Source organism: Lissotriton helveticus, chromosome 8 (genome assembly GCF_964261635.1).
Source record: "Lissotriton helveticus chromosome 8, aLisHel1.1, whole genome shotgun sequence".
NCBI classification, from domain to species: domain Eukaryota; kingdom Metazoa; phylum Chordata; class Amphibia; order Caudata; family Salamandridae; genus Lissotriton; species Lissotriton helveticus.
The window spans coordinates 1551249536-1551277009 of record NC_136069.1 but is presented as its reverse complement, the minus strand read 5'-3'; the positions used below and the strand labels follow the sequence as shown (position 1 = coordinate 1551277009).

General features: G+C 41.5%; 1 protein-coding gene across 1 annotated transcript in view; it reads right to left on the bottom strand.

Moving 5' to 3' along the window:
- ARHGEF17 (Rho guanine nucleotide exchange factor 17) overlaps window positions 1-27474 on the bottom strand; it is a 611927-nt gene that overhangs the window by 24776 nt on the left and 559677 nt on the right. Inside the window, exons 15-18 of the mRNA XM_078658552.1 lie at window positions 20528-20774; window positions 15586-15672; window positions 10793-10860; window positions 2273-2421 (exon numbers count right to left, since the gene is read on the bottom strand). Coding sequence (XP_078514678.1) covers window positions 2273-2421; window positions 10793-10860; window positions 15586-15672; window positions 20528-20774 — 551 coding nt within the window. The remainder of the gene's footprint in view (window positions 1-2272; window positions 2422-10792; window positions 10861-15585; window positions 15673-20527; window positions 20775-27474) is intronic.

Below are 27474 nucleotides of genomic sequence, written 5' to 3'. Positions count from 1 at the left end.
GACACCGTACTTACAAAGAGCAAAACTCACCATACTCGCCGATGCTATAGAACACAAAATAACAAACCTTTTATATACAAGTAAAGTAGACACACTGTAACACACAAAATTAAGGCATACAATCCAGTCGTAAGAGTAAGGTGAAAATAAAACTCCTCCATAGACAGCAGCTGCAAAATAAAGGTCCAAATACAAAACAAACAAATCCCCGCCGTGCTGCCTGCGACGACCCGGAAGCGGTTGGGAAGCCGGCCAATCACAGCGCGGCCCCAACCGGAAGTCCCGCCCCATCGCGGCGAGAGGGAGCGAGAGCTGCCCGAGGAGCCACGAAGGCTCCGCATTGAGTTCCGGTCCCGAGATGGGGGACCGGGTGAAGAGCGGCCGGGCGCATGGGGAAGGCGGGGCTCTCATGTGGTGAGAGAGCCCCGCAAAGCGCTACCGCCGCCCGAGATGAAGATCCGCCACCGAGCACCGCCAGAACAGGTAAGTGTGTTGAGTGAGAGGAGGGGTGAGTGGGGGTGGGGTGCATGCGCGTGTGTCTGTTTGAGTGTGTTTGTGCGTGCGTCTGTCTGTCTGTGTGCGCGTGTGTATGTTTAAGGGGGGTGCGTGTGTGTATATGCAGTGTGTGTATGGCTTTCTTTGTGCGCATGCATGAGTGACGACGTGCGCGCTCACGAGGTCGAATCTCGGCCTGCAAATGCGCGTGGCACTTTGCTGTCCTCATTCCCCGAAAAGTAACTACTATAGTTGTCTCGCTAGACGCAAAAGCTTCGCTTTTGCTTACGTCTAGCGAGACCTAAAAAGAGAATTTCAGAATTTTGGGATTAAGTTTGAAAAAGTGGGCAGTCATCCAAGCTTCAGCAATTGAGACACGGTGAAAGGTTTGCATTTGAAGCTCAGCGGAGAAGGAAAAAAAAGTAAAGCAAATTAGGAGTTTCTACATGAAAATGTGACTTTAATCCAAAGGAAGCAATCATAGAAAATAAGAGAATACTATAAAGAGAAACAAGTACTATTAAAGCCTTATCGGTTCGGGATCTGCTGTCAGTCTTTTGGGTTTATCAGTGCTTGTGTTGTTTTGACATCATTTTTCAAAACTTTCTTCTTTGAGAAACATTGGCCCCTCATCCACCTAAAAAATCTTGGCTAAAAGCAAAAATATGTTTTGGTCTCAAAAGCACACATTGTCTCTGGCATGCCAAGGAAGGGGACTACCTTGTGTGTGGATGTACTCCTTGTGAACGAGCAGAATGTAACACTTGCAGTTATGTTATCCAAAGGCTGAAAAGGGGCTAATGTGCGGGACTCTCTATGCTATGGTGGGCGGAACAAAATTGTGAATGATACAACAGACTAAATCGATGATGAGTGCTGGCTGAAGTTTCTATAAGCAAGAATGCCTTATAATTAATTTTACTAAACTAAAAGGTCCTGTCTAATGCAAAGAAGTAGGGAACCCACTGGAGAACACTGAGAGACACAAAAGTGAACAGGATGAGGGACAAACATGGCATTACTCCAAGATACTGGGAAGCAACAATCAGGAAGGACGAATCAAACATTTCCCAAGGAGAGCCAATGATATCTAGTGCAGCAGGAGAATTGAGAAGAGTGAGATGGTCACAGCAGGGTCAAAAGCTGCTGAATGGTCCAACAAGATGCCAAATCATGATGGCGTAAGTCTCCAATCTCGATCGTAGTAACCAGGTGTCTCTCCAATCACACATTGACTGCATCTCTGCCTCTGACCCAAACAACGCTCTGTTTTTTTAGCTACGTTTAAGCTACACAAGTACCACATTCATGCTAATTTCTGAGGAAAGCTTATTGTGCCATACTGAAAAACAAAGTTACTAAACAAATAGTGTTAGTAGAAAAACAAGGACAAACACCATATTGTACAGGGAACAAGAGGTGAATCTAAAAACAAAAAAATCTAAAATCTAAATCTGAAAACAAGATACTTGTTGATAATAATATGCTCCATCTGTCGTACTGACAATAATATCTAGGCTCTACTGTCTTACTGAAGACTTGGGAGCTGACATGGCACTACTGAAAATAAAGATACTCAAGAAGATACACTCTAGCTTCAGGGTTTGGCTCCATGTTGTGTAAATATAATAATAAGCATTTTTGTGGTCAGTACTAAGCTACCTATGAACCTTAACCTTCTATACATGTCAATGACTTGCAGCGTAAAGTGGCATCAAACCTGTTGCCGTGTTGCTGATCTCTTTCCTATCAACAGGCACGCAGAAAACCTCCTTACCTCTTGCAGGAGCGTGGACGTGTTCAGCACAATGATCCGGTTTTGGCATCCGCACCACAGCTTCCCCAACACTGCTACCATTTTTGTAACAGGGCTTCCAGGGGATCCCAGGGCGAGCGATTTAGAGTTTTGTGGATCCCAAAAGCTTCCTGTGAAGGAGAGAAGAACATATAAGTGCAGGGCCGAACAGCGCTGCGTCGAGCCTGTAGACGGCAAAAACACGTTGCAATTCGTTAAAGAGTCTTCTTGGTGTCGCTGGGCCACTAATTCAGTACAGCTTCAGAAATGGTGGCGATAAACAGACGACAACATTGTGATTAGTAGGACACTGGCCACGGGCTAATAATCTGAGTATCCACCAGTTTAGCGGCAGAACTGCAATCAACAGCGGTAATTTACTTCTGCAGAGTAGGCTCTTTATTTGCTGCTAATGCCCTAATGGAAGTGCTATAGTGTCTAATTAGTGCTAACTGCAAGGTAAAAGAAAAAAAGTAATGACCAGAGACAGCGAGGATCACACAAGACTATATTCTGTGTACTAAACTCAAGATCATCAAGCCACACTCATATGCAGTAGACCCAGACATAACAAGAAAGAAGCAACTGCAGACACTTAACATAACACTTGAGTGAAACTTAAGTATGGATGCTGTACAAAGTATGACTGGATAATTCTGAGGAGGCCCTAAGATTATCAGCATTTGATCTACGCCATATGAAGTCTCTGGTGTACCCTTATGGGTAATTTGTGGAATTGTTAACCGCTTTTAGAATTATTCCTTGCTACTCGGTACCCTTTTATTTTAAAGTTCACAACCAGTACACACTGTTCAGGTACTTAAAATCAGATTACACAACCTAAAAACTAGTAAATAAATTATTGCGTTTGAAGCATTTTGGAAGATTCTGGCTCGCAGCAGAACCCTGGTGGATACTACGACATCAATCAAACTATTTTTGAGATGATTTTTCCTACTTTTATTTATTTTACGAGCCAGTTTTTTTTTCATCAGTTGAACCATAATTGAAGTTTCAAATTTGTACCTATTTTTGATAAAACAGTTAGGTTTATTTTCTTGCAATTCCTCATATTCCTCCGCCTTTTAGTGGTTGTTCTATAAAGTTTTACTTTTTTATTTTACTCTGCCCTTGTTTATTTTTTTTTATTTTTTTGTTGAAATTTTTTATTGTAAAAATTTAGATGAAAATTCAAATGCATATACAAATCGAGGGAGAGTACATCAGAAGGAATTGATAAATAAAACATAGTACATGTGAGAACATTGTACGAAAGACATGGCATAAGCAAGAAAAAATAGCAATGATTCCATGATCTAGGAGGTGATGAAGCAAGGAGTATGTGAGTAAAAATATAAGATAAGAGTAGAAAAGAGAGAGAAGAAAAAAGAAAAGGAAAGAAAGGAAAAGGAGAGAGCAGAGAAGAAAAGGAAAGAAAATAGAAAAGGAATAAGAACCCCAGAGTAACAAAACCGACTAAGAAGGAAGATAAAAGCAAAGGAAATGGAAGGAGACGGAAGACAAACAAAAGAGTAGGGAAAGGAGGATGCTGAATAGGATATAATTAAGAAGGAATGGTAGTCGTAGTAGAGGAAGTAGAGGAGACAGAGTCGTTATCTACTGTGGTGTCCAGGAATGGGGACCAAATTTGAAGAAAAATGGAAGCCTGATCCTGCAGATATAGATGATACGTTCATGAGAAGCCGTTTGTACCATTGCCACCAACCATTCTTCCTGGGAAGGAGACAAGGGAGACTTCCAATGACGCAAGATACAAATTTTGGCCGTAGCCAAGGCAATATGGAGAAGACGAACCTGCGGCTTGGAGAACCTCGGAAGGCCACGAAAATCGTGCAAAATAATATTTGCAGAAGTAAAGGGCAAAGGCAGCGACATGGTGCTAGCCAAAGTCCTACGTATAAAAAGCCAAAATGATCTAGTACGGGGGCATTCACAAATAATGTGCGTAATATCACAACCGGAAGCAGAGCATCTCCAACATAGAGAGTGCGAGAGTAATTTAGCATGATGTCATTTGACTGGGGACCAATGCCAGTCATGGAGGATGTTAAAAATACAGAATTTGAGGCGAGCTTCTCGGACACCCTTATGCAATCCTTCTAAGATTTGATCCCATTGAGTATTCGAGTAAGTAACTGACAGACGTGATTGCCACTTCGATTGAAGAGCTTTTGAGAGAGGTTGCGAAAATAGAGGAGACAGGAAAGTCTTATAAAGACCAGAGGTTACACCTTTAAGATTCCCCCATAAATGCAGATATGACAGAATAGGAGAGGCAGATAGCAGCTCAGGTGGGGAACCTAGGTGTTTGGTGAGAGCTTGCTGAAGCGGATAATATTTATAAGATTGTGTGGGTGGGAGGTGGAATTTGTCACTAAGTTGAGGGAAGGATTTAAAATCGTCACCATGAAACAGTTGCTCTAGAGAATGAATGCCAGCTTGCTGCCACGTAGATCAGGACAAAGTACGGCCGCGAATACGAATAGCCGAGTTGAACCACAGAGGAGCTTTAATATGAAGCCGCGGATTGGATTTAAGTATACGATGACTTCTTTGCCAGGATTTATACATTGCAGATAATACATGATTTTTAGGGTCATAAGCGCTGGTACCCTTACCATACAGAAGGGACAAACCGGGGCCAGAGGTCAGTAAGGGACGTTCGAGTGGGACCCATTGACGAATGTCTTTAGACTTAGGCAAAAAGAAGGAGAGTTGTGAGAGATGAAGGGCAAGATAATAATGTTCAATAGAGGGAAGACCCAAACCTCCCTGTAATTGGTGGGATTTCAATTTGGCCAAAGTGAGACGTGGTTTAGCCGTACCCCAGATAAATAGTTTAATTTTCGAGTCAATGGACCGAAGAGTGGTTAAGGGAATGTTCAGAGGAAGCATACCCAAAACATACAGAAAGCGCGGTAAGGTAACCATTTTAACCGCCTGAACTGACCCCCAAAGGGATAAGCCAAGGGCCTTCCATTTGTCAAAGTCTCTTTGCATTTGTACGATTAAAGGAGCTAAATTGTCCACTACAATATTATCCAATCCTCTATTAATGAATATCCCTAGATATTTGAGCCGAGATGGTTGCCAATGAAATGGAAAACCAGAGATAGCATCCTTTGCAGTACCAATGGACATGGGTAGTGCTTCACTCTTATCCCAATTTATCTTATAGCCAGAGAAGGAAGAAAAATCATCAATGACGCGGAGAAGAGCAGGAAGAGAGCGGGGAAGATCAGTAAGTGTGAGAAGAATATCATCCGCATATAAATAAATTTTAGAGTGACCAATTGGAAGGGGAACACCTACCACTGCATTCGACTGACGTATTGTAGCGGCCAAAGGTTCCATAGCCAAAAGGAAAAGGAGAGGGTAGAGGGGACAACCTTGACGAGTACCCCGCCGAATCGGAAATGGAGTAGAAAGAAAACCACCACAGTTAACTTGAGCTGATGGGCTATCATAAAGCAATCACACTATAGCTATAAATTGGTCACCTAAGCCAAATCTATGCATGATAGTAAAAAAGGATTCCCATTCAATGCGGTCAAATGCTTTTTCAGCATCTAAAGAAAGAAGGAGGGCATCATCAGCAAGATGTTTGGCTGACCATAGAGCATGAGAGAGAGTACGTAAATGATTCCGGGAGGAACTACCGGGAACAAAACCTACTTGAGAGGTATGAATTAAAGAAGGTAAAACTTTACGGAGGCGGGATGCGAGAATGCTAGCAAGAATCTTAACATCAGAGTTTAAGAGAGATATAGGACGGTAACTACCGCACAACAAAGGATCTTTACCAGGTTTTGGCAAAACCGCTATGATGGCCTTGTTGGAAATAGAACCAAGAGAAGATTCCTCTACAGTTTCCTCAAAGGCAGCATGAAGAGTATCAATGATACTCTGACCAGTCCACTTAAAGAATTCAGGAGGAAAACCATCATCACCCGGAGCTTTATGGTACGGTAAGGCAGTTATAGTTGAGGAGATTTCTTCTTTCGTAATAGCACCCTCAGGTCGAGCTCTACCCTCATCTGAGAGTCGTGGAAGATGTACCGCATCCAAAACGTTGGACATCGCTTGTGTGTCTACGTGCTTACTTGGAAAGTAGAGGGATCTGTAAAATGAGGCAAATTCCTCAACAATTTCTTGTGGTCGAGTAATTATATCACCACCACTTGATTTAATGGCTGGAATCGCCACAGCGGCTTCTCTCTGACGCAACTGCGCAGCCAGTAACCGACCAGCCTTTTCCCCTTGTTCATAGTGACGGCCTTTCATCTTTTGTAAGGCATATTCAGCCTTAGTAGTAAAAAGATTGTTAAGAGACATGCGTGCCTGTTCCAATAACTTACGGTTTTGGAGAGTCGGCTGTGAAATATACAATTGAGAGAGCCGGCGAATGTCGGTTTCTAGATCTACTTGTTTGGCAACGTTTTTCTTGTTATATAAAGCAGCATCCCGCATGAGTTGACCTCTAATGGTTGCCTTAGCAGCCGCCCAGACCATCCTTTTAGAGGAAGTAGAATCCTCATTATTAATAAGGTAATCACGCAAGTGTGACTGTAAAAGAAGTTTACCTGCTGGTATTTTGTATTTGTTTATATTTAAACGCCACGGCTTGCATCCTGGACTCGAAAGACCCAAATCAAGAGATAAGAAAACAGGAGAGTGATCATAAAGGGCAGCTTCTAAAATTGTAGAGTCTGTAACCAAGCGGACCGAGTGGTGCGAAAGGAGGAAGTAATCGAGACGTGAAAACTTACCGTGAGTAGAGGAAAAGAACGTGTATTCTTAACCTGGGGGTGACTGAGTCTCCAATGGTCCACAAGACCAGTGTCGGAGAGAATATCACGGAAGATGGCTCTATCCGAGGTATTGATGGAATCGATGCAACCGGTTCTGTCAAGAACTGGGTCCGGAGCCAAATTCCAATCACCTCCAATGAGAAATTGAGAAGCATGTATTTCTGTAAGAAGACGATTGAGGCGAAGGAAGAATTGTTTTTTGGGACCTACTGGAGCATATACAGAACCGAGACAAATGAATGAATTCCCAAGTTTCAGTTTAACGAATACACAACGACCTTCCGGATCAGACCATGTCTTAGAAATTGTGAAAGGAAGTGACTTCCGAAAAAGGATGGCCACCCCACATTTACGAACCGGATGAAGGTTGGTGGGATCAAGTTTAGAGACACTACTATGGATGACCTTACCAACCCAGTCTCTACTGAGTTTACTGGATTCAATATCATCCAAATGAGTCTCTTGCAATAAAGCAATGTCCACATGCTTAGATTGTAAATAAGAAAGAACTTTCTTGCGTTTTATGTAATGGGTGAGGCCATGAACATTCCAGGAAATCACAGATAACCTCTGCCCTTGTTTAGACCTTCTCTAATTCTTTTGGCCAGCTATCTACCCAGCATCTCTGGCAGATTAGACCTATGAATTCTAGGTGTCTCCCGTTATGGTAAGCACTCCACAGAGGCCTTTGGTCTGCCTCGGTCTCTGTGAACAGCTGGATAGGATGTATTGCTCACACTCCCCTAGAGCAGATTGGGCCTCTCTACACTTTTTCTAGCAAGTGTTAGTGACATTTGGTCACATGGGTTGTGCCAATTGTTGGCAGAGATAAGCGCAATTGACTAGCTGTCCAAGCTAACATTTGAGGCAGAAAATGGCCATTAATGAAGCCCTGTTTTTTCCAGGGCTAAAACTATTTTCTCTATTAGTGCTATCAACCGGCATTGGTCAGTACCATTAAATTCAATGCCCAGGGTGTCAAGTCCTTTCACAATACGGTCATTCAAAATATTGGACCCGTTCTCCTCTTCATCTTGTTGATGAATATTTCTTTCAGCCCTCAAAAGCCACCCATGTAGCATTTACCCGCTATTGGAAGATTGACTTCCTCCTCTTTTTCGGACCTCATTTTTGTTGGCTTTAGGACTTTACCACTGGTAACCAGTGCTAAAGTACATGTGCTCTCTCGTCTAAACATGGTAATATTTTTTTCATACCAATTGCCATTTTTAATTTAATTTTAAGAGCTAGTAAAGTGGCACTACCTGTGTCCAGGGCCTGTAAATTAAATGCTACTAGTGGGCTTGCAGCACTGCTTGAGTCACCCACCTAAGTAGCCCTCTAACCATGTCTCATGCCTGCTATTGCAGAGCCTGTGAGTGCAGTGCCATGTCAACTTTGCAAAATAACCCATTTACCAGGCCCACACCATCCTTTATTTTATACATATAAGTCACCCCTAAGGTAGGCCCTGAATAACCCAGAGGGCAAGGTGGAATGTATTTAAAAGGCAGGACATGTAATTTTAGTGTCATGTCCTTTAGGCTAGTCCTGTCATGTATACTCCTATTACATACATTTGTCCCATCCACACGACTATAACCATTCTAAACAGGTGACCTTTTACCTAGTAGCTTGCTCCTGTCTCTGACACTAGGCTCTCGGTACTCTATCATAATCCCTGTACCTGACGTACATAAACATGTCCCCAGGCACGGCAGAATTATTCTGTATAAGGGTCACCATTTTTTATATCCTTGGCCAACAGCCAGCTGTGCATGATCGCATTTGTTTAGAAAAACATTGGTGATTGTTTTCAAAAGATTTATGATTGTTTTCAAAGCATCCATGATTGTTTTAAAAACATATCAATTTTAGAAAAAAAACCTTGAGTGACTACTTTAGTATATAAGACCCTCACTTCTCCCAACAAATTAGAGGAGAATTCCTTCCAAGCTGAGACGGGGTCCTGCATGCTGAATCTTCGACACGCTGCGGTCTGACATCCCTTACGGGGTGTCATCCTCGAAGCAGGGACGGGACCTTCATTCTAAACCATATGGTGAGGGAGCTGGGTCATCCCTAGGGGTGTCTTGGCTACATATACGCGTATTCCTGCTACACATACAGATCTAGGCTAGGTACATTTAGGGAAATTACTTAGGGCGCCTTTTAGGAATATGCAAGTGCTACTGTTTTTATCTGAACTGCTTATTTTCATCTTATTAGCACTATGGTAGAAATGTTTCTAGTATTTAATATATTGGTACTTGCAATCTCTTTCGTATGCTTCGGTCTTCTGATTGTCACAGCACACATGTTTATCACAAGGCTGTCGGTGGACCAATAAATACTTATTGAAATGTCCTAATCGCCATCATGTGTATTTTCAGAGAGTAAGCAAGCACGAGTGTCTGAGCGAAACGTACAGTACTGTTTTCAACGATCTCTGAGGAATCAGGGTTGTCATGTTCAGTGGTTGCCAGAAACTACCTACACCACTGTAGAATACAGGGGGGTATTAGTGGCACTGTAGAGCTAGCTGGTCTAACGGCTGACATATCCTGTGGGGGTGTCCAGAAGCGGTTGGGACACCAATCCCTCAGTTAAGGTCATTCAGAACGTGCAGGTCCTGGGAATTACTAGGAACTTCACGACATTAGGTTTTACATGTCTGGGTAGTGAAAAACTCTCTCCCACCAGATAACATTAGGATTACCATTATTTGGGAAGCGATACGATCACAAAGTCTGGTGTCTCTGGAATCACAATTCAAAATCACAACTTATGGTCAAGTTGGAAATTGCAATACTGAATATGCTGCTTTTATAAAGTTAGCAACAAAACAGTGGGAGACCCAATATACCCATGTGGGCTTGGCAAAATAAACTAGTAATAACTGATAATGCCTACAAGGGATTTCATTTATAATTCCTAATCAGATTGAAATTGAACGCGTAATTTGGGTGTTGAACTCTACTTTGTAGCTCAACCTGGAGTAAATCTAAACAGCAGTGAAATTATTCGTATCTTGATTTTCAACTAGACACTTTTGAGAAACACGGGTATATCTTTTTTCAAAAATATACAGTTCTTGTGTTTGAATCTGACCTTTTAACTTTAATTAGGTGTGTTGCAGTGTGTACATTTATTCCAAATGAATACATCAAGGGAAAATGAATCTTAAACAATAGATAACATTTCCTCAGGAGCAATCAATGCTGGAGAAATAGATGTGATTTAGTCTTTATTTTAAGAAATTAAGCACTGCCTGCCATGCAGGATGGATAGATGGCCTCTGCACTATATGTGAGGAACACACCTAATTAGAGTTAAAAGGTCAGATTCAAACACAAGAAGTGCCATAAGTACAGGTGATATTGAAATGATACAGGATGAAAGCCGTGTAGATCTAACCGGTTCTATGTGCGTCTACATAGAGGATAGGCAAACCCTCGTGCTATCCAAGCTGCACAAAAATGTTAATTTCACAAATTATTAAATGCAATAAATAGACATTCATGATTTCAGGGCTGCTTGTCAAAGAATTGATGGTCTTTGAGTTTTGAGTGATGATATTTAAGATGGTGTCTTTTTGTCTGCAGCACACATATTACAGAACATTTTTCTGTTGGTCTTACTCTGTTGTAATGTTTCGGAATTTTCTTACCTGCCTCTCTCTGATACACAATCAGTTCTCCATTAGCCAGAGACACAAAGACCTGGTTATCGAGGTACCTGTAAGAGGAGAAGAAGCGGGGGAGATTCAGCAACGAACAACTTAAAGGCAGCCATTTTACACAATGACACACGGCGCGGGTCGGGAACAACCCTCCCTTTATAGAGAGACTGCGTACTTGACACGGTTGACTGCCACTCAAACGTCACTTAAAACAAGAGGGGATTGTCTGCAAAGAACGCTTCATTCAGGCCCACATTTACCTCTGAGTCATGCCTAGTTTTCTTTATTGATTCCATGGTAATGATGTCATGTGTCACACTTGCCAGTTTCGCTGCCTTTTCTCTTGTATATTATTCTTTAATTAGTTCTGTAGCTTTACAGAAATGCTGGAGGAGTCCTTTCATATTAACATTGTTACTTGGAACAAACCTTGCCAGTTCCTAACACTGTTGTAACTTTCTAAACATCCTATTAGAATTTCACTCGGAGCATGAGCACGCCCAAAAGCCTGAGAATGGAGCTTGACATCAAAACTCGGGCAAGGGCAGTGACGCGGGCAGAAGAGAAAGTGGACACAAACATTTAAGCATTCCAAAAGAGACAGCAAAGAGAAGGGGCAGACAGTCACCAGGAAGAACCAGTGAACGCAAATTACTTAGTCTAGGTTGGGCATCATAAGGAAATAATAATCTATTGACATAGCTGCACAGAAGGATAATATTCCACAAGCCTACCATTGATTTTTAGTTTGACCTTATGTTTTATTTACCGTTTGTACCATAATGTTATATTCTCACACATTTGTCCACTGAAGTTGCAATTATTACACCAACTCATATGACAGGCCTGAGGTGGATGGAAAGAGAATCCCAGCTGGTGTTGCTGGGAGTGGAATGTGTGATCTGGAGGCTACTCACAGATCTGATTTGTGAGTCCTGCACTCACTAAAGTCATGTTCTGGCTTTTGAAATGATAAAATAATCATCAAGGGAGCACAGCAGTTTGTGGAGTATTCAAAGGCGAGTGAACCGGCTTCAGGTTCTTGACTGCCATCAAGCAGTCGGCGCAGTGAAGAGCAGTGCAAAGGAAATAAAGTAAGCTAAAAGGCAGACATGATCATCTGCTCTGAAACAGAGTACTTCAAGGATTTATGAATTCGGGTATTACTAGGTAACCCTAAGTGAGGTGTGCTCTATTATTTTACAAAAGTGAGAAAAACCTGAATACAAGTTTACGAAGAAGCATCTAATTTCATAGGACTTCAAGAGAACACTGCAGGACCTGTGACTTTGTGAAGCTGTGCAGGCATAAGCTCAGGGAGACACTGAACGACAAAGCCCAAGGCCTCGAAGGCTTCTGGTACCTCCACATGCAATAAAAGCTGTCTACAGTGGAGGTGATGGACTCCCACATCTGGAAGGGCCTGTAGTCTTGGACCTCCTTATCCCTTTACATAGTGTCTGAGTTTGTAAAGAGACAAGGAAATAAGACACACCAGTAGAATTGAGTTTGATGCCAATAAATGTACTGAACTGGCTTTTGAACTCATGTAGCATACTACAAAATTCAGAATAAAGTAACGTCAACCATTTCTAAAGGCTACATCAGCGACAAAAACATCATCAGCAAACAAAGCAGAATCATCCGCCAGCTCTAAAACATGTTCAAGCAGACCAGTCTCCATTCTGAACTGGCCACCAACACAGCTGTGGTAGCATACCTAGACTTTGATACACAAAGGATTGCCTTTCCTTTCTGTCATGCTATGCAGTGCTAAATCCCTAAGTGTTTGTTTCCAGGTGCCCTAGAGATTGTTCTGTAGTATAAAATATGCCCTTTGTGCTATTCCTCTTCCAAATTTGAAGATTATAAATTAAGGTCTGGCACTTACTTTACAACAACAGGTTGATGAAAACAGGTTAATGTTTTATCCAACCAGGTCCATATCATCACAGCATCTTATAGTGTCAGTGTGTCCAACAACACTGTGTACTTACTCATCACTGGAGCTAATGACTCCAATGTTTTCACTTCCTGTTACTGTGCAGGAAGTAAAAGAGAGTATTGCGTTCTGCCTTCAAGCAATTTACTGCATTGCCGCATGTCAATAAGATATCGAGTCAGACAGTTCCGAAAAGATAGTGGGTTAGCTCGGTGGGCTAAGTACCCGTTTGGAAGACTGCAACTCAAAGGTTTATATCCCATTAAGGATAATTCAACGTTTTATCTTTACAAGATCATTCAAATCAGAATCATTAAGTTGAGGAAGAATACATCTTATAAGAGCACAAAGAGACAGTTCAGGTTGGGATGTGAGCAATAGAAGAAGGTATTTTTTTTATTAAATAGTTTTGTCAATATGACCGTCATCAATATTATGACAACACTACTACTTGCATAGCACGTTGTGTTCTGTCCTGCACAGAACATCTCAAAATGCGTGTCGCTATCAGCCTTAAATACATTCTTGGTGAATCATTTACCCCGAAGTCAGAGCAGAGAAGGAACACATTTTATCTAAAGTGAATAACTTGTGAATTTGAAGATTTTTTTGTGGGAGGTTTCACATAGCTGTGCATATTATAAATCAAAGGAAGACACTCAATGAACTTTAGTAGTTTTCCGCATGAGAAATTACCATTCTCTTCCTGCTAAAGTACATGAAGTAAACTACAAATTCTGCTTAATTAGATGGATTCTGCCTGTAGTCAACAGAAGACCTGAAATGTCTGGTGCCCTACCATACTGAGGAAAGGGAGGTTATAAGGCTGCCTACAGGGAAAGCAGCAACAAAAGGAGGTCTGTAAAGAAAGTCATATTCTATAGAGGGTGAAAAAAGTATATAGATGGATCGCAAGGAGAAATAGGAAAAATAAATGCCCCCTCTCCCCTCCCTCCGAATGCACTGGGGGTTATCATCAATTACTGAGCAACTGGAAAAAGCTTATGAATGGATAGGACCATGCAGAGAGACAGAATGGAGACAGACGGGGAGTGAGAGAACCAAAAAAGAAAGCAACTCTGATAAACACGGGGAAAGGATGTGAAGGAGGCAGAACAAGTTTAATAAGATCTGAAAAAGGCCCAAATGTTTGTGTGAAGGGAGAATATTCCACAATGGAGATGTAGAATCATCAAAGGACTTATGATTGACTCATAAGACCATAATTTAAAGGACCAATGGGCAGTTTAAGCAGGTCATAAGCATCCCTAACAGGGACTATCAGGCACTGACACAGTGATGGGAACCAACATTTGGAAAAGTGAAGACACATCACTAATTGATCCACTTCTGATACAAAGATTTATGATTTTGAATGTGTTGGTTTATGAAACTGTTGGACATATGTATCCTAAAGCAGCACATGGCTGATGGGGGGGAAATAAAGTGTGTTAGACTTATAGAAACACTGACGATGCTTCATTACCATTAATGACGAGAAAACCCGGTGAAGGTGCTTATAGAAAGTGTTTTAACTGCCATATGAAATAAATGTTGAAACAACTGCCACAAGAAGGACGTCTGAGCATAAGTGTCATAGGTACAAATGATTATCGATTTATGGCTGTATGTGTAAACATTCTTTTCAACATCGATACAGTGCACTATCCTCATCTGTACTTAACAGGCAAATCCCTTATATTCCATTCACGATTCCACAAAGACCATCGCTGGCGTAGAGGAAAAAGACGTTTTCAATCACCAGTCACACAGGGCAACCTACCTCATCTCTGGCAACACGTGGTCGATTCAGCAAGTCACAAAAGAATATGTAAAAGAGTACTTTTGGTACTCTTTTAAATAATCTTACAAAGCCTTTGTGATTCAATCTCAAATCATTAAAAATGGGAATAATATTGGAATAGTCAGGCAATATTTATATACAATTAATACAAACAGAAAGGGTAGTACCTTCTTGGCAATTTTACTATTAGGAACCAATTCAGGAAAACATGTGAGAGTATTTAAATTAAAACTCCTGTAGTACAACTTCTTGTACTTATAAATGCTTTTGTGAATCGGCCCTGTGGACTTGTAAAGCACAAAAAGTCCTGCAAGAAATCCATGGTTGTTTGATGCTGTGCTGCACTTACAGGATGTAAGAAAGGTGCCTCCAAGACCATCAATCAAACATTGTCATGTTAGTGGGAAAATTGTTACTTGAGTCCTCTGATTAGTAGTGTCAAAAACCCCTACTTGGCCCTATTATGATTGGGGTCAAAGCATGGATTTGTGACTGGATGACCTCCTAAAGTTCGCACTTGTGTTCGCAGAGTGGAATCAATTAATGATGGCAATCAATGAAGGACACTACATTTGTAATTTCAGTTTTATTTTATATGTTGTTCGATTTATTTTCTTCATATATTCAGCAAGTGATGTCATGTAATGTTTTCGGTTCACATAAGTCTTTTCCCTTGTTATTGTGTTTATGAATGTCATTATTATATGTATGATGTTTCTGGTTAAAAAATGATTTCATATAAGTAAGCAGTGAAAAAAGTAAAAGCCTAAAAAAGAAGAACACTGATTTATTCTATTCAAATTTACACGAACAATACATTCTGGCGTGATACACCAGAGTGTGCAGTTTTGCAAAAAAACATTAATAACAACAGGATAAGTAACAGACACCGGAAGGAACAATTCTTTGCTTCCTTGGCTCAAAGAAAGATTTGAATGATGATCTTGGAGGCACCTTTTTTAGATTAATTATGTACTGATTCCAGCCTCCAAAGTCCACAACTGAATCCCTCCCCTTTAAGATATACGCACTTACAGGATGCACATGATGGAGGCAGAGTGCTGCATCTTCATACTATTCTTGCGGTTCCTGATGTTGTCCGAAGACTGGTAAACATGGATGCTGGAAAACACCAAACACACAAGAATGTACTAGGTTAGTGTTAGTATGATAAACAGGGTGAATGTGCCCATGGCTACTGTGCAAGCGCATCCCAGGAGTAGGGTGGCAAACAATGCCAAAATGCTATTATTCATCACAGACGTAATACCAGACACTATATATATATATATATATATATATATATATATATATACACACACACCAACTGCAATTCCTCAATTGAAACCAGACACAAACACAAGGGCTTGATTTTTCAAACTTCACATTTTTTTTGCTGTAACGCGTTCTGACATGTCTGCCTTGCTCACACAATGAGCGCCGTTAATTTCCTAATTTTTTTTACAGAACTACAGCTCACATGATTTCCTGTTCCAACAAACAAACATACTATACAACCGCAATATTTAAATGCTGATAGAGAGTTTATCACCTTTATTCTCACCATGGAGATAAATATCTTTAAACTCTCCTCTATTTTTTAAAAGGGGTTTTATATTGTACTCATTGCTATCTTCTTTTGTTTTTATGTTGCTGTAAAATACAAAATAAGAAATAAAAAATAAAAAACCAAACAGTTCGAGTTCTGAGTATTATCTCTTTGGGACCGATCAATATATTGTTTTATCGCATTAGGCTCCATTAATTAAAGTGCCAATGCAATAATCTTATGTCATCAATGTGGAAACACATGAACACTCTTTCATATCCAAAATTCCACAATAGGAAATGCCATAGTGAAAGGACAAGTGCAAATGCATAATTCCTCTAACATTTCCAAGCACAACTTTAGATAGTTAATCCTCCAGTTGTGGATCGTAAATGGTAATGTCATTGATCATATATCTTTCAATACATTGCTGGTGCAGCTGTCAATTCATAATCAATGAAAAATCCATATAAAGTGCCAGAGCATTGTTACACAAAAAAGAAACAATAGCCACGTCAGAAATTATTACCAGAGTTGGTGGTTGCTGATGGGCTCGATGTAATTCATACAGATAAAGTGCTAGTGCTGCTATTATCTATTGATGATCACTGAGCAATCCAAGTAAAGTGCAAGTGCATTATTGCACAATTAGAAACAATGACCAGATCATAGTGTTTTTACTGGTTTTGGCGGTTGGAAGATGCAAGTGCATGATAGTTCAAGAGAACTTCCAAAATATATAAAGTGCAAATGCCTCATTATATATATGACCACATTTAATTGATCAACAATCTACTTTTCAGCAGTAAAGGGCAAATGCATTATAACACTCAAAAAATCAACAATCGCATGGCAGTGCTTTAACATTGATTATCAGGACAAGAAACTTCCCGCTAACATAATCCAGCTGAGTTCACTAGGATAAAATGCAAGAGCAATCCTTTCATTAACATTTTTTTTCTTGAACTAAAAGTGCAACCCACACTAATATACCAATTTATCAAACTCAAATTCTCCTTTGAATTTCAAACAGGCATCTTAGGTTTCTGTGACTGTACCTCCTGTGGACCCAACCTTTCTATAAATCACATACCGCTAGAGTTTTTTTTCTCCTTGTTTATGTATTTCTAAAATGAAATAAATTGTACATTATCTTGAGTCTTTGGTTCCGAGATATACTCTTTCCTTCCTTGTTTCACCATTCCTCTTTTCTCCTGTAGTTTCCTACTACTTTCTGGTTGCTACAAAGAACGATTCCTTTTAAATATGTACATACAGGTCCTCTTCAGAATTCAGGCCAAACAGAATTTTCGTATTGAACATTACAATGTACCTAGACTCTAGTTGTCTTAGTTTCTGTTCTCGGTTTCCACCTCTTCTGTTCTTTGCAACTTGTACTATTACGTAGTATACAAGATCATTCACATTTTCACCATGTATCTCGTTAATATGCCTGGCAACAGCATAACTTTTTTTATTATTTTTCACCGCCCTCAGGTGTTGGAGAATTCTTATATGCACCATATGTTTTTTTTGCAGGTTTATGTAGCACGGCTTATCAACCGTGAGGGTATCCATGCGCTGTAAATGGGCATGGGGAGGTTAAGTGATTTCCCCAGAATCACAGGATGTTGAGCACATGCCGAGACTCGAACCCGGATCACCAGCTCCTGAGGTGGCCGCTCTGGCCGCTGCACCACATAATCATTGCTACTGTTTGCAGCTAACATCTTGGATACATTCTTGATGTTTATAGCTTATTTTCCTCAGGTCTGAGATCTGTATTAGTCAGTGTCAGTAAATTACTGCTTATCAAACCAGGCATATTCTTTGTGACCACAGTCGTCAGTGTAGCCCAGACTGCAGACCCGCGGTCTCTACTCACAATCACTTGGAAATGTAATCATTCCCCCTTTTCATTTTTCAATTATTAAAATGGATAAAATAATCAAGGATCTGATACAAATATCTATAAAGTTTGAAGAGCCCACACGACACTGCACTTTATACCCCGCTCTAACTCTAAGAGAATATATTAAATAAAAAGGCGCACACTTGTATGAAATCTGTGAAAGAAACAGGTTTACGATGGTAAGTAGTGAAAGATTTAAGTATGCAGAATGATACTAAGGAAATAAGACTCTCCTTCAAATGTGACTACATGGTATCAACACCCCCTCATTACTGGCGAGCATCCCTAATGGATTTGTACTTGCTCCTTCTTTTACACACTTAACACCACCTCCCTAAGAGACATTTTCTCCTCACTTAGATTTTGGTACCATATTTATGCCGATAACACCAAAATCATCAGAAACCAAGCAGACTTTTAACAACTGATGAATTCAGTTTCTCGCTACTTAGAGGTAAAGTTCGCAGGAGGGATAGAACCATATTTAATATGGGTCTCGAACATCGATCATTGATTTTATCTGACCCGTCTTAGACTTGGCACCTTGCACTTTATGGTATCCTATCCACAACAGGGCATCTAATTTAAAATCCTACCACTCTGTCCCTACGACAAAACCTCTAAGCGAACCCTTGCACACTTTATGTTCTTTTGCAGTTTTTTTGTGTGTCCCAGACTACAATATTTACGCCCATTATTACGTACTTATGGCTCTAGGTCATATAATGTATGCTTGTAATGTCTTCAGCTTTTGGACTCAGAATATTACTGTTCAGTCATTATTTGTTGTGTTTAACAAGCCCTATGAATCAGAAAAGTGGAGAATTACACTAACCCTGTTGAAACTTGAATTGCTCATGTCCGAACTTACATTTATGCCACCTTCTCTGTACTGAATATTTTTGATCACAACAGAGCCCATAATTTGACTCATTATTTTAGAAATACATTTATGCATTACACATTCTGACTTGTCAATTGTTTTATATATTTTTTGATTTATATATTTGCATGTCTGTTCATTTGTTATATGTTATGTTCAATAAGGTCTCAGAATCAGAAAAGTGTAGAATTACACTAACCCTGGTGAAACCCGAATTGCCTTACGCTAGAGTTTGTTTTTTATTTATGTCACCTTCTCTGTATCGAATATTTACATCCGTGATCAAAACAGAGTTCCCAAATTGGCTAATATTTCTAGAACTACAGGATTGTTTGGTGAATTTTGTTATCAGCTGTTTGTATATCTTGTGTCTTATTATTTATATATCTGTATGTCTGTAGTAATGATTCATGGATGTTTTATCTTTTTATGGCTAAAGTATTTGAACTGAAATGACACCAAAACATTTCTACACCCTGCATTTAGTAACTTCTGCTGAATTATCTTCACAGCCAGCCATCACTGGGTAGCCCAACCGTGCGGCATGTTAAATTCCTCAAAAAAGGAGGTCTGTATTTCCCCTTCTCAACTACACCAATCTTGTTGACTGATTCAGCCCACTTCCCTTCCGACTCAGAGATTTGTCCATTCTACTAGAAAGTCTGATGTCCCTTTCAGATCTTCCAAGAAGTTGGAATTCTTCATCACCACGAACAGAAAAACTGCATGAAATACAGAATGTATATAAGATCCAACACCCCATTCAATACAGCTAACATCCTCAACAGCTCACTTGTACTCAACAAACTAGCTTACTGTAAAGGTCTAACTGAGAGCCTTTTCCATATCTAATGCTTGCCTAATATTCATTTGACCCACACACCAAAGCCTTACATTTCACAATGAGAACCTCAGATAATGTTTAAGGAACACTCCTACCTCCTATCTGAAAAAAGAGAGCCATATACAATTTAGTGACACCTGTATAACAAGGCACCAAATGGTGTTGAACCAAATTACCTCTCTGATAGGCTCTCCTGTTGCTCTCAAACCTGAAATCTAAGATCTGCAGGCCATAATCCTTTAGTTCTTCCCAAGCTGCCTGCTGCCACTTCAAGGTCTAGGTCATTTTGCCTACTAAGCCTTCTATGCCATAGCTACCCATCACCTGAGATTTGGACAAGACTTTTCCTGCAATAGTTCACAAAAGCACCAAAAAGTTATCTCATAGGTGCATGTCTTTGCCAATGATATCCATACAACTGGTACAATTATTCCTCACCACAAGAGATCCATCTGTGTTATACACTTGTTTCTTTCATAAAACATTTCTCTCCAAAATCATACAGATGTTAACGAAAAAATGGATACTAAAAGCTCTCAAATGATAAAATGTCAACCGAACCACTGGCTGGAATGACAGTGTGGCACATGCGCCTTTAAAGGAAACTATGGTCTGAGAAATAGGGTCTGTATACGTTTTGTTAGTTTTGGCGCTTAAAATAAAGCCTGTTCTTCACACCATCTCCACTAGACCTTGACTAACATATCACTTATTTGTGTGTAACCTTTGGAGACCAGCTCCGCCTGTGCTACAATTATAACCAGTTTGCACGTGGTGCAGTTGACGTACCAGCCATCCTCTGTGCCAAGCCACATTGAGCTCTGATAGGCCTCTGGGTCTATGCTGAGCAAATCCTCCAGGCTTCCCCGGGTGAAGGACCCGCGGCTCGACCGTCTCAGCGCTTGGCCATCGGTGGGGCTCTCACTGTTCCTGTTCTGGTTGAAGCTGCCGGGGATGGGAAGGAACGAGGGGTCCTGCTCTTCTTCAGAACTGGTCGTCTCTGCTGTGATGTCTTTGGAAATTTGGATTTCTTCATCTATTTAGGCAGGAAATAAAGAATATGATGGTTATGCAGTGTATTAGAAGGCTTCACTTTCAGATCAACCCAAATCCTATCTACCAGTTCATAATATATTCATGAGGCGCCATCTGGGCACACGGGAGGGCATAACTCTAGCTATCTGCCAACTGGGTTAGAAAAGACTATTTAATCCAGCCTGGACTACTGGCTCCAACCAAGTTGAGTCTCTTCCAAGGTCAGCAAGTTTTTTACCACGCCACCTGCCAATATTATTTTATTAAGGACATGCATGGGCTGTGGCAGTGTTGTGGTGGAAATCAACATGACTGTACACACGCGACCAGTTGTGTTTCACCTGGCACCATGGCAGAGCTAATTGGTAGACCCCAGAAATAGCACAAACCACACCTAGGTAGCTTGCATCCACAGAAAGGGGCATATCCCCCAGACTTCCCATGCATGGCTGTGCATATCAGGGACCACGGCAACCCTCTAAAGTACCTTTGCTAGCGAAAGGAAAATCTTGAGGGTTCGCTCACCTGTACTGCAGAGCAGGTCAGTGGCCAGTATCCACAGAGGACTCCATGAGTCCTATGCAGGGCACCAGAATGACCTTGTGCATAAGGACAACTCTCCGCCATCCTTGCTCGCCCTCTTGCTCCATGTCAGAATCGGGTGACACGCATAGCCACAAGATTCCGAAATGAAAGATTGACAGGTCATTGGCGGGGATCCCGCTATCTGACTGGCAGTATCCTGCATCCTCCACTGGCTTGTAATAAGCAGTGTGTACACACATACACACACACATACACACATTTTTTCCATTGAAATAGTTCATTTTTGTCAATGTAATTCATTTAAACGTGTAGTCTTACCAGTGCACTTAATATGCCTTGTCTAATGTCCTGGAACCTAAGGCGGATTCACAGTTATTTATCTGGAATGACCTTGGTGGCTGGTGTTTATAGCTTATCAGATTCATCCACCCTCAGTTTCACACCATTCATGGAGGAGACACAATTCAGACATCTAGCACCCATGCTGTAATTAGGGATAGCACTTAAAAGACAAATATCACGCCTCCTGCAGCTGCCCAGCTTTCTAAGACTCAACCCATGAAATAGGGCCCATTTCTATTTAATCTTGATTCATAAAGTGCAAACTTGTGAATGAACAAAAGCATTAAGGTTGAGTAATTTACATTACTTTGAGCATACAGGCAGCTTTACAGTTTTAATCAATACGGTACAGAGTGGTAGCAGGCATAGGGATTATTTTTGGCAACAAATAATGGGATGGAAAATTGTTCTTCGCTAATTGTAATTGTATTTATATTGCGCTTAGTACCTCCGACTAGGCATCAAAGCGCTCTTTCGGCAAGTAGCACGCTACTCTGGAACCTAAAAAGGATTAGTGGTTAATTAGTATAGAGAGATATTAAATTAATTTGAACGGTGGACAAATGAGTTTGTTATTTGGATTGGAAAAGAATTGTGAAGGGATAGAAGAGGGAACTGTTTGCATTTATATAGCGCTTGCTGCCCCTGATGAGGTGTCAAAGTGCGTTTTGGCCGGTAGCACGCTACTCTGGAACCCACACAGGGTTAGTGGGGAATTAGTATAGGAAAATATGAAATTAATTTGAGCGGTGGACATGTTAGTTGGATTGAAAAGTATAGTGGAGGGATAGAAGAGAGAAGGGTCTAGAAAGTGGGGCGGGAGTTGGGAGCTCATAGCAGTAGGAGGAGGTTTGGGATGAGTAGAGGTGGAGGGGGTAAGAGTCAGAGGGAAAAGGTTTAGAATGTCTGATTGGGAGATCTGAACAGTAAAAGAGGTCGGAGATTATGCAAGGAGGGGTAGAGGAGTGAAGAGCCTAGAACAGGTTATTTTGGGGATCATAGTAGTGGAATGAGGTTTGAAATGATTCAGGGAGTGGAGATAGAGGCTATTTTGAGAGAGGTGTAGGGTGAGATAGGTAGCGCGTTGGAGATACTGAATTAGAAGTGAAGTAATAAATATAAAGATACATAGTTATTAGAAAGTATATATGTATAAGGAAGGTAATATATGTAGATTTAAGTTATTTTTAATAAACTAAGACAATCAAGTGTGCTGTACTTTAAGTATATGTATTTGTTTTTATATTTTTTTTCTGTAATTCAATAGTGAAGCAATTCTAGATAAATAGTTATGGTAAAAGATTTACTTATTTATCCAGTCATCTATATACATGTTAAACATAGAATAATATAACCATAAGTAATACGTACATTTGTTAAGCAGAACCAACAAATATCTACATATTTATAAACATAATTATACACATTTATACAAAGCAATACACATATGTATGTTCACATCTATAGTTCAAATACATGCTTATATAGAGAGGGATATGCTTTATATGTATGTTTGAGTTTGGTAGTTATATGGGGAAGAGCCACCATGAGTAGTCTTCTGAGGATAAGGTAGTTATCCGTGGGTCTTATGTTTGAGGGTAAAGCGTTTCGTAGTTTAGCTGCCTGTACAGAGAGTGATATGCCACCTATGGTTTTTTTCTTGTATGGTGGGATTTTGAGGCGAAGTGCCAATCTAGAGCAGAGGTTCCTTTATTGAATGTATTTGGTGATTTTATTCCTGATGAAGAGCGGTCTTGTTCCATGCAGCGCTTTGTGGGTGATACAAAGCAACCTGAATGTAGATCTTTTAGCAACCGGTAACCAATGTAGGGCATTCAAGGCAGGGGAGATGAGGGTTTGTGGCTTTATATGTAAGAGCAGTCTGGCAGCCAAGTTCTGAATCTGTTGTAGTCTTTTCATAGTTGTTACAGATGATCCGTGGTAGAGGCTATTGGCTTATTTTATTTTATTTTGAAAGTTTTATATAGCGCGAACAAGATCTTTGCAGATATCAGAGCGCTTTACAAAGTAGGGAATACCAACAAAAGAATGATTAACAGGTCCTTAAGTATATGGATATTATAGGTAGTAAGTGGGATGGGTAGGTGCGTGAGGGAACATAACAGCACAGGAAAATCAATACTGCATGTATATGGTCAGATAAGCGATTCAATAATACAGTTAAATCACATGTCGTAGTGATCGCTCAGATAAATACATGAAAAATACATGAAAAACACATAATCGTAGGGATCGAGCAGAATAATACAGGTAAAAGACATAGTCGTATAGGTCGGGGAGAAGAATACAGATCAGTGCAGAGACTTTGCAGATTCAAGTTAATAGATCAAGTGTATTTGGCCATGAGAATAGCTTTTACTTCTTTCTTAAAAAGTGTGACGGAGGGGATGAGCCTGATTTCAGGAGGGAGTGAGTTCCAGATCCTGGGTGCCATTCCTGAGAAGGAGCGTTTGTATGTCTTTTCCTTCTGGAATCTTTGAGGTTTTAACAGGAGATTGTTTGTGCCTCTGGTGTATCTAGAGCCGCCAGAGATTGACAGTTTCTGGGTGAGGTATCCGGGAGAGCTCAGGTGTACAGCCTTGTGTGTCAAGCATGCGATTTTCAGATGTATTCTGGCTTCAAAAGGCAGCCAGTTCAAGGATTTCAAGTCAGGGGAGATATGCGAGTGTTTTTTTGACCCAGTGATGAGTCTCGCTGCAGCGTTTAGAGTGGCTCTTAGGGGTGCAGTGGTGGTTAACGGGAGACCGCAGAGGGCGATGCTGCCGTATTCAATTCTCGGAATTACTAGTGCTTGTACTGCAGTTTGGAAGTCTTTGGCTGGTAAGAAGGGTTTGAGTTTCCTCAGGGTATTGATTTGGAAGTTCGCTCCCTTAGTAGCCTTGCTGATATGATGCTGCATGTTGAGATTGGAGTCGAGAGTTATGCCTAGAGATTTTGCTGAGTCCACGATGGTGGGTAGGATATTGAGTGCAGTTAGCTGTTTAAGCCATGTTTGAGTGATAGAGATCTTCGCGGGGGGTGAGATCAGAAGGAACTCGGTTTTCAGAGCGTTGAGTTTGAGATGATTGTTGGCAAGCCAGGATTGGGTGCTTCTGATCGTTGAGTTCAGGAGTAGAATGTCATTGGGGGATTGCAGTTTGAGATATAATTGGGTGTCATCTGCGTACATGTGAAAAAGAACATTGGATGCTTGTAGCAAGGTGGTGAGAGGTTCCATAACTAGGTTGAACAAAGTTGGTGATAGGGAGGATCCTTGGGGGACACCTAACGAAACAGGTATTGGCGAGGACATCAGGTTGTTACTCTTGAATTTCTGAGACCTGTTGTGTAGGAAGGAAGTGAACCATTTGAGAACCGTCCCAGATAGACCCATTCTTGTGTTCAGAAGTTCGAGTAAGTTCTCATGTTTGACTGTCAAATGCTGAGGAGAGATCAAGAAGGATGAGGAGGCAGGTGTCGTTTTGATCCAGCATTTGTAGGGCGTCGTCAATTATGTGGGTCATAGCAGTTTCCGTACTGTGTCCTGCTCGGAAGCCTGATTGATGAGCGTTGAGGAGATCAAACTGATCAATGTGTTTAGTTAGCTGTAGTTGTGCGCATTTTTCCAGTAGTTTGGCGAGAGTGGGAATATTGGTAATGGGACGGTAGTTGTTTAGGTCGGATGGGTCGGCCGTAGGTTTCTTTAGTAAGGGGGTGACTTGTCCGACTTTGAGGGAATCAGGGATTGTTCCTTGTTGGAGCGAGCTGTTGATAATTTTAGTCCACAGTGGAAGGAGCCATGGAGTGAAATCTTTGACAGCGTTGGCAGGGAGGGGATCCGTGAGGTGATTAGAGGGTTTCAAGGTGCTGAGCAGCTTGCCTATTTCTTCTTCGGAGTAGGTGTCAAAGGATGACCATGAGGCATTGTTTTTTAGCTCGGTGGGTGTTATGCAGTTGGGTGTGATGTAGAAGCTTGCGTCAATGCGGAGATCACTCTTAATGTTATCAGTTTTTTGGGTAAAGAAAGCGGCAAAGTCTTCACAGGAGGGTGCTTTGCCCACAGTACTGAGCGGTTGGGGTTGTTCCTTGGCTTGTGTTCTGATTAGCTCGAACAGTTTTCTTGGACGGTTTTTTGCTTGATCGAGCTGTAGGCTGAAGAAGTTTGCTTTTGAGCGCTTTATTTTCCTGAAGTAGGCGTTTCTCTTTTTCTTCAGGGTTTTCAGGTGCAGTGCAGTGCAGAGGGAGCTGATCTCCAGGTGCGCTCTGCCATTCGCATGGCTCGTCTATCTTCATTGAGACTCCCGTCGTACCATGGATTGGAGGTTTTAGCGGGAGCTCTTTTTAGCTGCATGGGAGCAGCCTCATTAATTATTGAGGTCATGGTGTTGAGATAGTGGTCAGTCAAGGATTGGACATCTGTTGCGCCCGTGGGAGGGAGCAGGAGGTCGCGGCTGTTCGGGGGTAGGGAGTATGGGTTGAGTTTTTTTAAGTCTCTTTTCCATATTTTAGGTCTGGAGGATTGAGTCATGTTGAGTTTGACTTTTTCATTGATGAAGAATGTGACGATATGATGGTCTGACCAGTCACAAGGTTGGATAGACTCAAGTTGAATAGCGTCCTCTTTGGCGATGATAAGGTCGAGGATAGAACCTTTCTCATGAGTCGGACTGTTGCATAATTGTGTGAGGTCCATGGCATTGAGGAAATTTTTAAGACTATTTACCACCGCATCATTGTGATCATTCCAGTGGAGGTTGAAGTCACCAAGGTATATTTGGGTGAGCTGTCTTCCGGTGTTAGTTGAGATCATGTCCATGATTTGTTGGGTGAAGGTGAGGTTGTCTCTGGGTGGGTGGTAAATGCCATGTAGAGAGCATATCGGTTTACCCTCACTGATAATATCGAGGCAGATGTATTCGCAGGAAGTTAGGGAGGCTAGGGAAGGTGCAGAGACTTTCAGGACCGAAAGATTGTTCCTGTATATGCATGCAATTCCACCGCCTATCTTGCCAGACCTGTCAAGCCTGATGATGTGATAGTTGGGGGGAACCAGTATGTCCACTATAGGTGTAGAAGAGTCGGTTAGCCAGGTTTCAGTCAAGATGATTAGGTCAAGGTCCAATGATAGAATGAGATCGGCAATGGCAGAGGAGTGCTTGGAAGCTGATCTGCAGTTGAGGAGAGTGCATTTGAGACGGGGTTTGTTAGGGGAGGAAGAGGGTACTAGAGAGAGGGGGACTTTTCTAAGGTTATTCGGGACGGATATTCTGTTGTTTAGTATGGAGGGTCTACTGGCATTTGAGTGTATCGTGGGGATGGGGAGGTGCGTGGCGGTTGTGCGGATTAGGGGAGCTGGGTCGTAGGAGCGGAGGAGGGTGAGAGTGTCGAGATCCGAAAGAGGGTTGCATGCGCGACGTGGGCGGTTGTTGCGATTATGAGCAGGGATCGCGGTCCAGTGAGGGCGGCGGGTGCGGTTGTTACGATTGTGGGCATGGATCGCGGTCCTGTGTGAGGGGTGTAGCTTGCGAGCGTCATCAGGACGGGTGGGGAGCCTGTTGAGGGGGGCGGTGGTGGTGAGTGGGGTGTGTCTGGGGGGTGTGTTCAGTAGCCCTTTGATGGTGTGAATGTCTTCTTTGGTGGTGTGAATGTCTTCTTTGAGCTGGAGAAGGAAGGACATAATCTTGTCCAGCGTGGGATAGGTGTTAGTGCTGGGGGAGGTAGTCGTGGGTGGGTGGCTGATCTGTGAATTAGCGTGCGGGTGGGGGGGTGGGTTGGTGTACACGCAGGGCTCCGTGGTGCCGGCGTATGAGTTG